The sequence below is a fragment of the Uranotaenia lowii genome, chromosome 2 (genome assembly GCF_029784155.1).
Source record: "Uranotaenia lowii strain MFRU-FL chromosome 2, ASM2978415v1, whole genome shotgun sequence".
NCBI classification, from domain to species: domain Eukaryota; kingdom Metazoa; phylum Arthropoda; class Insecta; order Diptera; family Culicidae; genus Uranotaenia; species Uranotaenia lowii.
In genome coordinates, this window is record NC_073692.1 from 71,678,484 (window position 1) to 71,695,742 (window position 17,259).

Below are 17,259 nucleotides of genomic sequence, written 5' to 3' on the forward strand. Positions count from 1 at the left end.
CCGCGGAAATGAACCAGCACGACTAAACTCGAGCGCGCCCAAGTCAATCACTATTATATCGATGCACTTGCTAAAATGGTAAAAACCAAACGAACGATTCCGCCAAAGTTAAGTTTATTGAATAAACCTGCAGACCCCACGAAGACGGTCAATGTCGGACTGCAGCGGCGTGTGCCATAGAAACGAACAAACATCCATTGCTGCACTACCGGAATGTGTTCATTCATGCGTCCAGCATAAGTTAAGTTTTGTTGTCCGTTTGATCCATCCACATGGCGTGGCGGCGACGATATAGTTCTGCTGATACGTATAAGCTTGGTATTGATCATTTGAATGGCAGTTGAACTTGTTTAAACGATTCCTCATAAAATATTCTATTTATTTAAACCAAGAGATAGCTGATCAGTCCCATTGCGGTTTGCAACCTTACATACTATTTTCATTAGTTCTACGAGAGTGCATTTAAACTACGCTGTAGAAATCATTTGAAAGGGTAAAAACCGGTGTCTAGGAGATTTGAAAAAAGGTTTTTTTAAAGTTATTTCTTCACTATTGGTATTGTTTCATCTTGGAAAATTATGAACACGGGGTATTTACGAACAAACGCCTTGACCGCCGCTATGTTTTGGCCATTAATGGCCATTTAGTATAGCCATTAGACCCCCGCAAGCTTTGTATGAAAAATTCAAATTCTTAAATTTTTCACCTCCCATAACTTTTTTTGTTGTTTTTGCTGCCAGAAATAGCAATACAAATTTTGGAAGCGATCTAGTTTTGAATTATTTTCGACGTGTTTCGATCTCCGTTCGATTATATTTTAAGATTTTTTGTTGAGATTGTGCGGTGAAATAAATGACTATATGCTTTGTTCTTTTACGTTTCGATTTACTATTACTTTTCAATCATCTTCAGATACTAATTTCTATTTCCCTATATATCCGCATGGGGCCACAGAAATAGTCTATTTCTGTAGCCCCATGCGGATAAAGGGTGATACGGTCAAAATTTGGTCAAGGGAAAACGCGTGTAAACCGGTAAAATCGTTTATTTAAAAAATCAAATTAAGTTTCTTTTTCAAGTTTAATTAGTATAAAATTCAAGAAAAAGATTCAGTTATGCTTCCGCTTTTCCAAATCCGAATTGCCGGGCCTTACGCTTAACCCCTGCCATCAGATTTTGTACAGCCACCTTGTCCACCTTCTTCGCCGCAGAAAGCCAGTTTGCCTTGAACTGCTGCTCGTCCTCAACAGTTTTTTTGGTCTTCTTTAGGTTCCGCTTGACAATAGCCCAGTATTTCTGAATAGGGCGAAGCTCTGGCGTGTTGGGAGGGTTCTTGTCCTTGGGAACCACCTGCACGTTGTTGGCGGCGTACCACTCCATGGCCTTTTTACCGTAATAGCAAGATGCCAAATCCGCCCAAAACAGTACGGAACAACCGTGTTTCTTCAGGAAAGGCAGCAGACGTTTATTCAAACACTTTTTCACGTAAATTTCTTGGTTGACAGTCCCGGAAGCTATGAAAATGCTGCTTTTCAAGCCACAGGTACAGATGGCTTGCCAAACCAGATATTTCTTCGCGAACTTTGACAGTTTCATGTGCTTGAAAATATCTGCTACCTTTCCCCTTCCTTTTGCCGTATAAAACTCCTGTCCCGGAAGCTGCTTGTAGACGGCTTTGACGTAGGTTCGTCGTCCATTACCACGCAATCAAACTTCGTCAGCATCTTCGTGTACAGCCTCCGGGATCGCGCTTTGGCCGTCGTATTTTGTTTATCATCACAATTTGGAGTCACTACCTTCTTGTAAGTCGATAGTCCGGCTCGTTTTGCACGGTTGTAGACGATACACCCAGCTTTAGGGTTTCGCTTGAAACTACCGGCAACTCTCTTTGCAGGCGCGGTCCTATGGGGGGGGTGATCGGGGTGATCACCCCCCCCCCCCCCCCCCAAGCGGCAAAATACCGTTATAAAATACCCACAAAAGCTCGAATTTCTATAAAAGTTGGAACTTTTCCTAGTAGGTGTGCTTTTAAATATAAAAAATTTTCCACTCCATGGGGGTGTTTATTCAACAAAAAAAAATTAATTTATCACAAAAGACTCAATATTGAAAATTGCTATTATTGAAATGTAAGGACAACTTTATTTAAATTTGTCACTAATCTACCCCATATGCCTAAATTAACACGAGAAAATCGTAATAAATTTTATATTTGCTTCAAATTCAGAGCTCCTAAATTCTTGTTACGAGGGGGTGAATATGGTTATAACACTGAAATACTTGAAATATTTGTTTTACTGTCGTCATACATTTATTGCCTTCAATAAGCAGTTTCTTTATTATTTGCTTGCTCAGATTTAGAAGCAAACAATAAAAAAATCATTAAACTATAAACGTACGGAATCATGTGATATTCAATTCTCTTTATTTTTAGAAATTTCTACCATGTTTAATGGATTAGCAGATCTTGGTCGTTCTAAGGCTGATGTCATGCTGAAGCAACTAGCAACGTAACGCGTTCACGCGTTCCAATAAGAAAGCGTTGCATCGCATTGGGATGTCATGCTGGCGCGACAAGTCGCTTTGAAATTCCCTACAAATCATCACTTCTTTACATCTGATAATGCTTTGAATCGTCTCCTTTCTTTCGGGAACCGTCAAAAACTTATCAGATCATGCTCGGATTGCAAGAATGCCGAAATTTGAACCGACAAATTTTCTTGTTTTTTTTTGCGGGATCCAAGAATTCATGAAAATTTTCTTGTCGATTCGGATATTATTTAGTTTATTATCACAAATTTGGACGGATCTTCGAATAATTGTGGTTAAACCCCGAAATCACTGTTTTAAAACGAGAAAAAAACAATATTCCCATTGGATTTCCTACTTGTCGCGCTACAAAACACCCTGGCATCAGCTTTGTCGCGCTTTCCGATGCGCTCAGCATGACAGGTCTGCGCTTTTTCCATGGAGATCAAATGAGAGCTGGTTTGTCGTGTGAACGCGTTGCGTTGCTAGTTGCTTCAGCATGACATCAGCCTAAGAAGTAAAAAAACCTTTGGCTTTCAAATGTTAAATTGCCTTTATTGTAAGAAATTTAAATTTTAGGCAAATTATCCATCTGAGTGATCAGTTTTCCAGCAGGAGTTTAAGAAACGTATGACTTCAATTGACCGTCTAAGTTTCTAATCTTTCTTTTTGTCCTTTAGTTACCAATATTTCACTAAACAATTTCATTCGTTATAAACAACGAGTGTTGATGCCGCATTAAATTCATTTTTGATGAAATTTTGAGCAACGAAAAGTTTCCCATATTTTTTTTTGTATTTAAAATTATTTTTTTGATCGAGGGAAAATTATCAATTTAGAATCAAGAAAAATCATTCTAATAAAACTTTACTTTAAGAATACTGCCAAACAAAAATCGAATATGAAATATTCATAGTAAGAGTTTAAATTTAAAAAAAATTCTCAAGAGATTTCAGCAACAATAAATCTAAAAAAAGATAACTTGTTATGACTTTTGCTTTCCCTATGAGTTTTTAGAGCCAAAAAGGAACAAAAAAGTATTTATAAAAGCTGTTTCAATATGAAGGAATTTGTGTTGGCGATAAAGATTCAAATTCACCTCCAGAAAACCCAAAATCTGCATTCGAAACTATTACACAACGAAACAAAATTCACATTTTCCGAGGTTCAATGAATTTGAAAAGTAATTTCGACTTATTTAGGAGCACTAAATACAAATTTGTATTTTTTATCAGTGGTTAAAATTATTATCTAGAGCTTAAATTTCAAAAACCGTTTTCAAATTCGCAATCTAGATTTCGAACTCATTTTAAAAAGGCAGTACTTAGATTCGGAATCAAAATTAAAAACTCAGATTCAACTCGAAGTTAAGTTCTAAAATCAAAATTAAAATATTAATGTGAGCATTTCATTGAGGATTCAAATTACAGGCGATCGCAGTTTCAAAATTTTGATTCTGGATTCAAAATAAAAATTTTATATTAAATCAGAGTCAATTTGGAAAACAAACTAGAAGATATCACAAATTTAAAGTACAATTTTAAGATTTTTTAATTCACAGGATTATTATCAAGAAATAAATTATCAATGGTAATTTTATGAGGTCAAAGAACTTTACAGGTTTTTTGTTTAATATTATTTATATTGCAGATTCTTCTTAAAAATGGTTCAAATTAAAATCTTTAATTTTAATCAAGAAGAAAATAAATCTGATTTAAACCGCAAACTTAATCTCTTACTTTTATTTCTAAATATTTGATAATTTTTTACCAATGCAAAAATAAAAAGTTTTTCTTTGAAATGAATCTTCAAATCCCTTTTTTATTGTAACTTCTTGCCAAATCAGCTACTTCTAGATCTTGATTTCGAAAATTAGAATAAATTCCTCTCTTAGAATGTAAAAACCTCAAACCTAAATAAAATAAAACTTTTAATTTCTTTAACTATTCCTTATGTATGCATTGTTCAAGCAAAAATGTTATAGGAAAAATTTTGTAACCAAAACCCCCCCCATGAGCCGGTTCTTCCTACGGCCCTGGTTTCCGGTATTTATTTTCCTACAAGATTCATTGAAAAAAATTGTGCACTTTTTAGCAATAGTGTAAAAAATAAAAAAGATTTAAAAAAAAAGGTTTTAACTAAATGATCAATGTTCATGAAGACTGTGAGTAATTTACCATGAGAAAAAATTATAAAAGTAAGTATGTTTCCCCATTTTGTAAAATACGAAGATTATCTAGACAATATCTGCATTGTTTTTTTGCGGAAATTTGTCACTTTTTCGCCCTTTCCTTCTAATCTGTATCGTTGAATGAATAAAGGATAATGAAAAGATTTTACATATTTTTTGTTGTTCATGTAGGTTAGTTACTTCATCAATAATCAATAATAGATTTCACTCTAAACTATTTATTTTTAAAATTACTAAATGCCAGAAAAAAAAGAAGGAAGAGTAATATTCTGAAAAAAAATCGAGTTTTAGACGCAAAAATCTTCCAAAATCAGTTTACCTCGGTTTGATTTTTCCCTTGTGAATTAAAACTATCCCTTTATCATTTCACTATTTTTCGGCAATAAGGCAATAGATCAAGCTAAACAGTCAGAAGATCTTTTAGTGATTTTTAACCAACACACCTGGATTTCAAATTCTACAGCAATTGTGTCACCGATACTGCTTTCAGCTCATCTACACAATAATAATGAAATTTTAATTTAAAATTTAGCTTATGGTTTGATATGCTGAATCTGAAAGCTTGGCTATTTCAATTGTAAATTATTGAGACTCTTCACTTAAGAAAAGTATTAACTTTCAGAATTAACCCTTCATTTCGTTTTTTTTATTATAATTCAAAATTATTTAAAAAATTTAGAATTATGTGTAGGTACCTACATGAACAATAAAAAAGACTAATCACTTTTTTTATAATTAATTTGTTGTAATACGATAAAAATTGAAAATTTTCAAAGATAACTTTAAATTCAAGAGCAAATGAAATTAAATTAGGTTCCAGAAGCTTCATGTTCAAAAACTGATTTTAATAATCATATTTTCTACTTAATTTATATTTAAAGTGTTGATTTTATATATTGTGTTTCAAATTTGAAAATAATAATTCCAAATTTCCAAATCACAATTCAGTAAAATACTCCAATGAAGAATTTGATGGCCGTTAGTTATGTTTGTAAATTAGTTAATCGGCCTTATCGGTGAAAAGTAAAATACTTCCGAAAAATTATAAAATATCAGAGCGCAAATATTTAGAAGCTCAGCAAAAAACTTAAGATAGCTTGAAAAATTTGTTTATACATTTTCATCTCTCAACTATGTGTGTATTATTTTTCATTTGAAAAAATTACATTTGAGTAAGAAAGCAAGAAATTCTATAAAGAGCTTTTAAAGTGACAATTTTAAATACCAGATATACCTACAAAAAAAAATTCATTCAAAGTTTTTTCCAAAAATGTGTAAGTTGTGTAGAAGGATATTGAAATGAGTATAAAGAGAAACTTTGATAAAAATTTCGTTATTCATCTCTTGTTTCATCCTTTTTTAAATACATGTTGTTCAGTGAAATTCATGGGGGAAGGAGGAGCAGCCCCCCGCAACCCCTCCCCCTCCTTTCGATCACTTAAATGTTTGTTTTTTCATCAGATATTAACGTTCCTTTATATTGACTGATTTTTGAAAATTGGAAATACAATCAATCAATCGCTGAATACCACTATTCGGTACATCTTTAGTTTTGACTCTACGTAATTTATGAATTCGGTGTCAGCGTTTTGGTCGGCACGTATTTCTGCTTGTGGAACTCCGGTTCTAAACTAGGATTTCAAAATTATTTGTACACTCAACGATTTTATTCGGTTTAAATAAATGTTATCAGCCTAAAATTTTACCGTTCTTCTATGTAAAAAAATGTGATTTGGTTTATTTGTTCCATGAGCACGTTACAAATCAAGAATCTGTGTGGTGTAATTCAACCAAGTAGAGGTGGTCAGGCGAAGACGTTGTCCGTACTTAAGCCTGGAGGCTGCCGGGGTGTAATCAAAAAAATTAACGCTGCATGAGGTATGTGCGGTTTAATCGGCGTATCGTTTACATCTGGTAGCAAATCGTTAATCAATCGACCGATCAATTCCAAAACGGTTCACTCAGAATTTAATCTTAACATATGTTAGCCTGTTTTTAAAAGTAGGTTCATTTACGGAACGGAATCCTACATTTGCGGTTAACAATTTTTCCTGCCGAAGAACTATTGTTTGTCCAGAGAACAAGGAATTTGCAGAACCGAATAAGGAGCTTGCGTATTGTCTGGTAATGTTGGACTCTTTAGTAACGATTTAGAACACTGATTGCTTACTTCATCGTTTTTTTTTTCGATGGACACCAAGCAGCAAAGTTGTGATTTTATTTTAGGTGCCAGCTGCAGTGATTTTCCACTGATTGATGATAACATGACATTCGAAGTGAAAGATGAATTCGGCGATTCCTCGACGAAAGGTTCCATCAGTGATGAATTGATATCTGTGAGCACCAGCCCTCAACCTGCCTTCGGAAGAAGCAAAAGTGACTTGGGGCTACCTTCTAAAGGTTGGATTAATTTTTTACCATCTGGAGAGTACCAAGAAGGTGCATTGGAACCGAAATTGGTTCCTTTGAACAGTTCCAGCTTATTACCAGTTCCAGCACCTAGAAAACATTTTTCAGATCTGCCACCAACACCCACGAGATCACCTCCACAAACTCCTCAAGATAACACTAGCGATGTAATCGAACGCAGAGTTGGTGCCCAGTTTGATATATCGAAAAGCATAGCTGAATCTGCCATGGACATCTCTTTGTTAACGGCAAATGCTAATCAGCTGAGGCTTCTGATCACTTACAACCAGGGATCACAAACTTATCTGGCCTGTATCACGTTTGTCATCATGTCCCTGGCCATGCAGATGCTGGTGGCCATCACAATGATAACCGTAGCCGTGAGTAGCTCCTGATAAGTTCAAATTCCCAATCCTTTCACTACAATTTTCCCACCCAAAATATCCAGCTCATGAAACAAAACATGGAAAAAACCACTCGACAAAAGTTGAAAATTATCACTTCGGTAGGAGTGGCCATCATAACCATGATCAACATCCTTGTGGCATCGTTAGTAGTAGCAGAGCAACCTCCTACCAGTTTTGGAGTTACAGTCCCTGTCACCATGGCAACGGAAGCAACGTCTGCACCAATGATCACCTTTGGAACGACTACGGCATCACCAGTTTCGGCACTTCCAACCATCGGATCTTCCACTATGGCAGGAGATTTGGTAGTATGAACCAAGGTTGCCGAAATCACAGAAAAATCTGTATTATCACAGAATTTTGAGCAAAATTTCGTCACAGAATCTGTGTCACAGATCACAGAATTTTTTAAATTTTTACAGAATTCACAGATTTTCTAAATTTTATACAGATTTCTAAAATTATAAATTTTTATGTCACTCTTGATTTTTATTTCTGACAGTCATTCATGAAAATATGAAAGCAAGGTAATGTAATTGATTTTTTCTATTAAAACTGTAAAAAGTTTCCAATATGTGGATGATTCACATGATTTTCCTGTGAACTTCATAAAAATAGCGTCACAGAAAACCGGCACAGAATTTTAGTTTCAAATCACGAAATTCGAGAATTTAGTTCGGCATCCTTAGTATGAACTACCCTCCAATTTTTTTTTTTAATTTTATGTGGAGTTTCGGCACCATTAATTCTATAAGAAGTATAGAGTAAAATCTCTTTTTCCGTTCTTCGGTGTAAACTTTTATACCATTTTTTTTATGGAAGTTTTAATTTGGGCCAGGAAGACTGAATAAACAGAAGACAAAAATCGTTTAAACGTAGAATTTCTATAATCAAAAAGTCTGGGCACCGACCAGTGCGGAGGTTCGAATCTTACTTTCTTATATTGTCAATATAACATTTTTAATTATGATAAAGCATCTATTTTGAATTTAGCAATAGTTTCATTTTTTATTGGATGATATAAAATAAAGTTTCGTTTTTTTCTGGCACATTCTTGCAGGTCCATGCACGTTCGTTCAAATTTGGTAGGACTTTTTGAATAGGTATTATAAATATTAATTGTTTGGTTAGTGGTTGTTCTGAAAATAGTCAAAATGACAGAGTCATGTTTATTGTAATTCCCCTGTTATTATGTTATTCAAGACTTTATATTTCTGACTGAGTTGGCAGACTGCCATTGGAAAACCATGTAATCGTTTTCGATTTTTTCTTTTATAAAGGGTGATACGGTCAAAATTTGGTCAAAGGAAAACGCGTGTAAATCGGTAAAAACGTTTATTTAAAAAATACAATGAAATTTCTTTTTCAAGGTTAATTAGTAATTCAGTAATTCAGGAAAAAAATTCAGTTAGGCTTCCGCTTTTCCAAATCCGAATTGCTGGTGTTCGTAAAAAACTGTGCCTCCGCAATAGCGATACCTCTAACAAGGATTTTTAATATGTCCCTGTCATCTGGAATGTTCCCGCATGCGTGGAAAATAGCATCGGTCACACCTGTGCATAAAACCGGCAGCGCACATTCCGTCGAAAACTACCGTCCGATTTCAATCCTTAACTGTTTTGCGAAAGTACTTGAATCTTTAGTGTACGATGCAATATATCCGTCTATAGCTCAGTTAATTGATGGCGCTCAACATGGATTCATGAAAAAACGCTCAACAACCTCAAACCTTATGGCATTTACAAATTTTGTGGTACCAAAACTCGAAAAACGTCAGCAAGTGCAAACTGTATACATCGATTTCTCCAAAGCTTTTGACCACGTTCCTCACAAACTGGCAATAGACAAACTTAGACACCTTGGACTTCCTGAGTGGATACTAAAAGTGGCTCGCCTCGTATTTCAACTCCCGCTTGGCCTATGTTAGTGTCAACTCTTTCTGCTCATCGAAATTTTTGATACCATCCGGTGTTCCCCAAGGCAGTCATCTCGTTGACACAATTAAGGACCTCGGTGTTACCTTCGATAGCCGGTTGAGATTTCACACGCACATCACTACAATAACCGCCAAGGCTTATGCCATGCTTGGTTTCCTCCGTCGCAACACAATCCATTTCAACGACGTGTATGCACTTAAAACACTTTATTGTTAGATCGTCAGAAGTATACTTGAATACGCAGCTCCAGTTTGGGCCCCGTTCCAACTGACTTTGAGTCAATCTCTCGAAGGTGTCCAGCGAGCGTTTGTTCGCTTTGCTCTTCGGAAACTTAACTGGAATCCCGAAGTCAGGACTCCCCATGAGCATCGATGTAACCTGATTCATCTTGAAACGCTATCCCGTAGGAGAAAATTCCTGCAGTGTTTATTCACATTCGACTTACTGAGCGGCAATATTGAAAACATCGATCTCCTGGATTGCATAAATATGTATGCTCCTACACGCCCGCTGAGGAATCAAATGCTTCTTTGGATCCCATCTCATCGAACCACGCATGGCTACTACAATCCAATAGACACATGTAATCGTTATTTTTATGAGTGTGCTAGAATTTTTGATTTTGGTTTGTCTTTGGTATGTATTTCTCAATTGGGCGGAGCGCTCGCGTGTTGGGAGGGTTCTTGTCCTTGGGAACCACCTGCACGTTGTTGGCGGCGTACCACTCCATGGCCTTTTTACCGTAATAGCAAGATGCCAAATCCGGCCAAAACAGTACGGAACAACCGTGTTTCTTCAGGAAAGGCAGCAGACGTTTATTCAAACACTCTTTCACGTAAATTTCTTGGTTCCGGAAGCTATGAAAATGCTGCTTTTCTAGCCACAGGTACAGACGGCTTGCCAAACCAGATATTTCTTCGCGAACTTTGACAGTTTCATGTGCTTGAAAATATCTGCTACCTTTCCCCTTCCTTTTGCCGAATAAAACTCCTGTTCCGGAAGCTGCTTGTTGTCGGCTTTGACGTAGGTTTCGTCGTCCATTACCACGCAGTCAAACTTCGTCAGCATCTTCGTGTACAGCCTCCGGGATCGCGCTTTGGCCGTCGTTTTTTGTTTATCATCGCGATTTGGAGTCACTACCTTCTTGTAAGTCGATAGTCCAGCTTGTCATCGTCATCGTCATCGTACATGCCTGCTCAATTCTGACTTTAGCTTTTCTCCGACCACCCTCCAAGTTGCATCCGACATACATTCACTTCTTCTTCCACGAACTTTACCGAGAGTACCATGGCTCTTCGTGATAAAGGCATTCTTGATTCCACACCACTGTTCTTCTACTGTTCCGTCTTTTGGCAATTCCGAGGCTCGGGATTCTAACTGTTCAACTTATGCCCTTTTCACCTCTGGATTCTCCAACCGACGGACGTCGTATCGATACCCGACTTTCTTCCGCGCCGTTGGACACGCGTAACTCCCTGCCTCGCAGCCGCAGCCCGTGGAGTAGACTATAGCCTTCAAATCTTCTAAGCCAGCGGGTATGAGATCGAATCCCGGTCACGGCATACATAGTACACTTTCAGTGGGTTGGTGGTTTTAACATTTGTAAGATGCTAGCCATCATATCCTCGAAAGATGTACGCTTAGAGTTAAGAAAAAAGGAATCTCTTTGAGGAAACATCAAGTTTCATTGAGATGCTGTATGTGTTTGTGTTCGTTTTTTTAAAACTCTCAGTCGTATTTCGCCAAGGACAAGGTGAAGGTCAGATGCAATGTCTGCGCTTCGTTTGTTGGGGACATCAAGAAGACTCCTTCTTCTCCATCTGGTCGATGGGGGAAGAGCGATCCACCGATAACCATGTTGTTGTAGCCACAAAATTCTACAAACAGCTCTCCGTTTTCGCTAATCTGTACTAGACCATGGCGCCCCATGATGCGCTCACGGTCCTGATTGTCGGAGCCAATCTTTGCGTTGAAGTCGCCCAAATGGATTTGAATGTCACCCTTCGGCATTTTCTCTACCACGCTGTTCAGTTGACTTTAAAACTGCTCTTTCTCCTGCAAATCGGCCACGTCAGTTGACGCATAACACTGGGCCATTGTAAGGTTTCTAACTCGTGTTCTTAATCTTTCTACGATTATTCCTTCGTTCATCGGTTCCCGTCTCATAAGGGCCTGTGGCTCATGGGGACACCACTGAACCTACCACTAATTTAATGAAAATAAAGGTGTCCATCGCGTCTTCTAATTTGAGTCATATTATGATCCATGCTTGAAAAGATGTGTGCAACGACCCTGTCAGGACAATGATAGTAAACCATCATTTTCACAAGGATGAACACCGCCGCCGTGACCCATGGGAACACAAGGTACAGAAATTTGAAAATTTTTAAAATGGAAAAGTTAGAAAATACTTTACGAAATTGTATCACAATATTTGGCATTTAATTTGTTACGCATAGTATTTAAACAGCTTATAATTATGAAACGAAAATGTTTTTATCACATCCAAAAGATTTTCCGATTCTTCGATAAAAATGTTTTGTTCATATCCATAAGATTCTTCGATGCTTGAGATTTCATGATATCCTGTCCTGATCATTTATCCGTCAGTGTTTTAATGCTTATATTATACGAAAGATCTTTTTCTCTGATCATAACCAGCTAGCTACCATCAATTAAATAGATAAATGTTGCAGCACGCCATAGAATAAAAAAACATCTTCAATGGCTCTCTGCTGGCTTCAACTAGCCTGGTTTAAATGTAACGCACGAATGATTTTGAATATTAAATCCATGGCTCTGTTGAAGACGCAACTATCAGGGATAACCTATAGATAAAGATAGATATTTTATAAACAACAAAGAATTCATTCTCGGCCCAAGTCGGTTCAGTCAACATGACAGTCTTCAATGGAACGGTTCTCGACGCGAAGAAGTCTCCTTCGGGATCTTCAGCGGAACCTTCTTCACCCACAACCACGGAATCGGGTACCAATTCGCTGTATGATAGTGAGTCCGAATACCGGCTAAAGTTGAACAGTAACAGCAACTATGATGTGTACCGAAGTGCTATGGAGATTGCACTAAATATTTCCTTTCTGGCGGCCACAAGCAATCAGTTGCGATCGCTTATAAGTTTTCGGGAATCGAAAGATTTCGTGGCAAGTACGGTACTGGTGACCTGTTCTTTGGTGATCCAAATTGTGATTGCCATCCTGAGTGTTACTATTGCGGTGAGTTTTTAGGTGAAAGTGCCAAGTGTGGGTGGATTTCTACTAATTATTTCGTTAATTGCAGGTGAATGACCGGCACAGGTGGATGAAGCTGAAAATTTTCACAACTATCGCAGCCATCGTTCTGGTGTTGGTCAACATCATAATACCGTTTGTGATCAACGCCGAGCACTCGCATGTTGATTTCTCTAAAATTTATTCACCATATTATGTTTCGAAGAATTATGCATTGTAAACTAAAGGCTGTAAAATACAGTTTCGATTATAAATTTTGTTTTTTTTTATATATATTTTCACAGAACTTAGATCATGCTGTAGAGAGAAAACAATTTTAAGATAAATAAAAACACGATAAAAAATAAAACGAAATAAAACTAATTTTTAATTTGTACAATAATATTAAGGATTAAAAAAAGAGAAAGTTCGAAATCGATCAAAAATAATTGTTGCTATCGGGAATAGCCAGAAATTGTCAATGGCTTAAGTTTTTCTTCTGCCGTTAATCCATTTTTAAAGGCTGCAATCGGCATTCCGATGCCAATGTTCAATGCGACTTTCTAAGTTGAGCACGATCTGTTGCGGGGAAAATCTCTTTTCTTTTTACAGTTACCGCAATACCAGACGAGGATAATCATTCTGAATGTTCTTCGTAATTCCATCATTCATACCTGAACAAGTGGTCAGAATGATGTGAATTTTTGTAAGCGAGAGTTTGCATCATAATAGTTGAAATTTTCAACTTGAAAGACTCTTCCACTTTAGAAATGGGGTACTATCATTTAAAATTTACCTAAAATATTACAAAACTTGGTGAAAAAGGATCTACGAAAAAGTTTTGATAAACAAAATGACAAATATAGATGGATCGTAGCCGAATTCGATGATTCGGAACATGCTTGTCGATTTTGACAATAAAAAACAATAAAAATTGAAAATAGATGATTTCTGCAAGATAACCCTATGACAGTTACAGTAAGCTGTTGCTTTTCATGTAAATATTTGGCAAAAAATATCCGTTGAAAATGCCAGATATTATACCAGGATCAGAAGCACAACCCGAACCAAGACCATCATGGTCGCACAAGATAGCTGCCAAATTTAGCATCGACGTAGGAATGCTAATCACGAGCCTGATTCAGCTGAGAATGGCCCTGAAGATGAATCGAACCCTAAACCCGGTGCTGGTGTATGTGCTGCTGTGTTTCATTTACATATCCCTCGCGCTGCAAGTCAGCGTCGTGATTATGTACTCTGTGCTACTGGTATTCTTTTTTTTTGTATGTGCAAGAGATAGACAATAGAAACTTTAACGAATTTGTTTGTGAATTTCAGGGTATCAAAAGCAATAACCGTAGTCCCAAAGTGAAACTCTGCATTTCAAAAATGATTTTTGCAATCACATTTCTAAATGCCCTTATTGTGATAATACTGGAAGCCCTCACGGAAGCAAAATGAAACCCTTTTCTAAAATAAGCTAGGGACAAAATTTCTCATGAAACAAGAAATATAGATGGTAGATATTCAACGAGAAATGTATTGATCATTTACTTACCGAAAACACTAATAAGTTTTTGGAATAGGTGAGTGTTTCCGTTTCCGGAGCAGTGTGACTGACCTTCAATTTACGGCTCTTACGCTATCGTTTTCGTCCTTTACCTTTTCTCCGCATTCGAACCGTTGAAAATCTACTACTTCAAGATTGTTGCCATCCAAAATTTCTCCAACGGTATAGCTCGGATCAGCCAAATATTCCTGATAAATCAGACACGTTTCGTCATCCTTATCCTTGGCAGGTTCGTCCCGGTCCTTAACGCCAATCTTTTCCGGTTTCATGCCGACCACGTGTTGGCATACTTTTTTCGCCACTTCTCCATTGGAATCTGGATTAGTATTGCGGTAGGCCAGTATGCTGCCATATTTGCCGAACTGAGGAGCTTCTGCTGACAATTCCTCTGCTGGCGCGGGATGGACATAACCTACGGAAGACAAATAGATTAGAATTGAAACAGAAAAGTTTATATATCAGAGTTTATCCAATCTAACCTGTCAATTGTACATCTTTCGGTGCTTTAAAACAAACTGCTCGGTTCAGAGATGCATTTTCGCCGACCGTTCCAATCATCAGGGCCAGATGGTCGCCCAAAGATTTGCCGTCCTCCAAAATCAACTGCTTCAAAGATTCTGCATTGAGTCCCACTTTGGTAAGATTGGCATCGCCCTCAACGTTGTCCATGTATCGTACACACGCTGCCGAAGCATTTTGAACAAAACTCTGGAAACACTGATTTCGAGCCACAAAGTCCGTTTCACAGTTTACTTCCACGATGGCACCGATGTTGTTGCGGACCAGCAGACCCACCAGCCCTTGGGTCGTGTTGCGCCCTTCCAATTTTGTTGCCTTGGACCATCCCATGGCTTGGGCCTGTTCCTTGAGCCAGTGCTCTGCCTTGGCCAGATCGTTGTTGTGCAGTTCCAGGGCTTTCTTACAGTTGGCAAAGGTGTAACCGGTTTTTTTGCGCAGCGTAGCAAGGGCACTTTTTTCCGCTACGCTGGCATATTGACGGAGGCTTCCACCAACTCCGGTAACCGGACTGATTAGGCGGGTTAAGCGGGTAATAAGCATGCTGAAATTGTTCATTGAAAAACTAAATCATTTAAGAATATCTTGAACCGTTGTAATCCAAAAATGGCCATTAATTAGGGTGTAGGTACAACATCAAGAACATCGGATGAAAGGTAAAAACTGCTTAACACTTTATTCATTCGTTTTATTAGTAAAAAAAATATGTTTGATTATAATTTCTCCGAAGCACAATTTAAATTATGTTCGATAATATTTGCTCACCAATCGATTGATTATATAAAATAAGAATAATAAATAAAAGTTCAATATGCGGTTTGACACAGCGTTCAAGCGGATGGATTTTGAGGTTCCCTTGTACATATCTTCCTTAATATGTCGAACCAATTCCGCATTGATGGTGGAATGCACGATATACATGAGGAAATAACACTTCGAGGCTATCAACCGCATCCGGTTGAAGTTTACTTGAAGCCAACTCAATCGCCAGCTTCCAGCTCGTCCTCTTCCCCGCCTATCAGCTCGTCAAAAATATCGGCAAACTCCTGTGCATAAGCAAGCCTTTCGTTCCTGGACCATGTGCTGGTATTCGGCCGAAACTGCATCACCTGAGTTAGCAATTTTTCGAAACCAAGCAGTTCCTCCTCTATGCGATCGTGGAGCGGGTCCGAAGAAGACTGTTCATCAGCATCACTACTAATCACATCTAGCTCCGATGCTTCCGGTTGCGGTTCGCCCACTTTCCTACTCATGTTTACATTGGACCAAATAAAGTTGTGTAAGGCTTGAATCAACTCATCGACCCCAGCTGCTTCTCCATCTTCTGTTTCTCCACTCGGTTCCAGCTCTATCACATCTAATACTTTACAAAACTGTTTGGCCTCCTCGTACGTAATACCTTTGTCCGAAGACTCGTGTAGCTCCGTACAAAGAAGGATACCAAACTCAATATCGTTATCCTCCAGGAACGTTGCATACTCGGGAAGTCGCTTCAGAAAGTCTCGCTCTGAAGCATCGAAATATATCAATATTCCTTCCAACTGTTTCAGAATTGTCTCCGGAAGCGCACTCAGCTCAGTTTCCAATTTACCCGCACAAAACAGGACATCCGTTTCGTAATATTTGGTTCGGATGTGATAGCTATACCCTGTAATACCGTCGACCAGCTCGCTAGTTCCTTCGGCAGTCGGAACCTTACGTATCCTACCGATCAAGGATTCCGCATCGGTTTTGGGATCCACCGACAAGACCAGCACGATTGGTTTGTCCATTTTTCAAATTCCGGAACGAATGATGAAATTCAAGCAAGTGACAACGTTCCGGAAGTAAAATGTAAACAAGAGAGACGCGCACACGGAATGACAATCTGAAACAGGTGGACCGGAATTAGTTTTGTGTGCCACGAGAAAACTGCTTCAAGGCAGTTCTAAAATTTACATTATTCTAGGTAAGAATTTTTTTTTCCAGCATCAAGCCGGAAAGTTACATCACATTAGGGGAAAATCGAAACACCATGGGTTCAAGAATTCCATAACCTAAGCCCGAATATATGAAAAAAAAACACTTACCTGGATGTTTTCTGGCGTTAGTATTCGATATCTCACAGTTTCAAATTGGGAATTACTTTATTCCACGGTTTTAATCAAGAAAAAGGTGGAAATTGCAGCACACTTTCGAATTTTCTCAAAAACTTTACCAGCAGCGACAATAAACATAAACTAACTGCTGTATCGACGTAGAAATTTTACGCGACTTTTCGATTTTCGAAGAGATGTGAGCAGCAGGTACGGCTAAATCACTCTACTCGCTAAATTTGAAATACTCAGAGCACGGCTCCATTTTACTCAGACATCGCCTTTTGTATGACGAAGCCGTCGCTTGATCTAAAACGACTCAGTTTTCCCGAGTAGTGGCTACTCAGACGACGCGAAAATTGACACTCAGCGAATTCGAGTGCTTGAAGGCGACAACT

At 37.9% G+C, this 17,259-nt stretch overlaps 2 protein-coding genes across 3 annotated transcripts; one reads left to right on the forward strand and one right to left on the reverse strand.

Moving 5' to 3' along the window:
- The first annotated feature begins 12,276 nt into the window (after positions 1-12,276).
- LOC129741552 (uncharacterized) lies at positions 12,277-12,941 on the forward strand. Its single transcript, XM_055733294.1, has 2 exons — positions 12,277-12,706; positions 12,771-12,941. The coding sequence occupies exons 1-2, from the start codon at positions 12,371-12,373 to the stop codon at positions 12,939-12,941; spliced, it is 507 nt and encodes a 168-aa protein (XP_055589269.1). The 5' UTR covers positions 12,277-12,370.
- A 1,275-nt stretch (positions 12,942-14,216) lies between these two features.
- On the reverse strand, positions 14,217-16,994 carry LOC129745360 (elongation factor Ts, mitochondrial). Of its 2 annotated transcripts, XM_055738385.1 has the most exons (3): positions 16,856-16,994; positions 14,750-15,330; positions 14,217-14,682 (listed from the first exon to the last, which is right to left on the reverse strand). In XM_055738385.1, exons 2-3 carry the CDS (start codon positions 15,327-15,329, stop codon positions 14,324-14,326), a joined length of 939 nt encoding a protein of 312 aa, XP_055594360.1. In that variant the 5' UTR covers position 15,330; positions 16,856-16,994; the 3' UTR covers positions 14,217-14,323. The 2 variants fall into 2 exon arrangements, with proteins under 2 accessions (XP_055594360.1, XP_055594361.1); XM_055738386.1 differs by lacking the exons at positions 14,217-14,682; positions 14,750-15,330 and adding an exon at positions 15,460-16,653.
- Between the last annotated feature and the right edge of the window lie 265 nt (positions 16,995-17,259).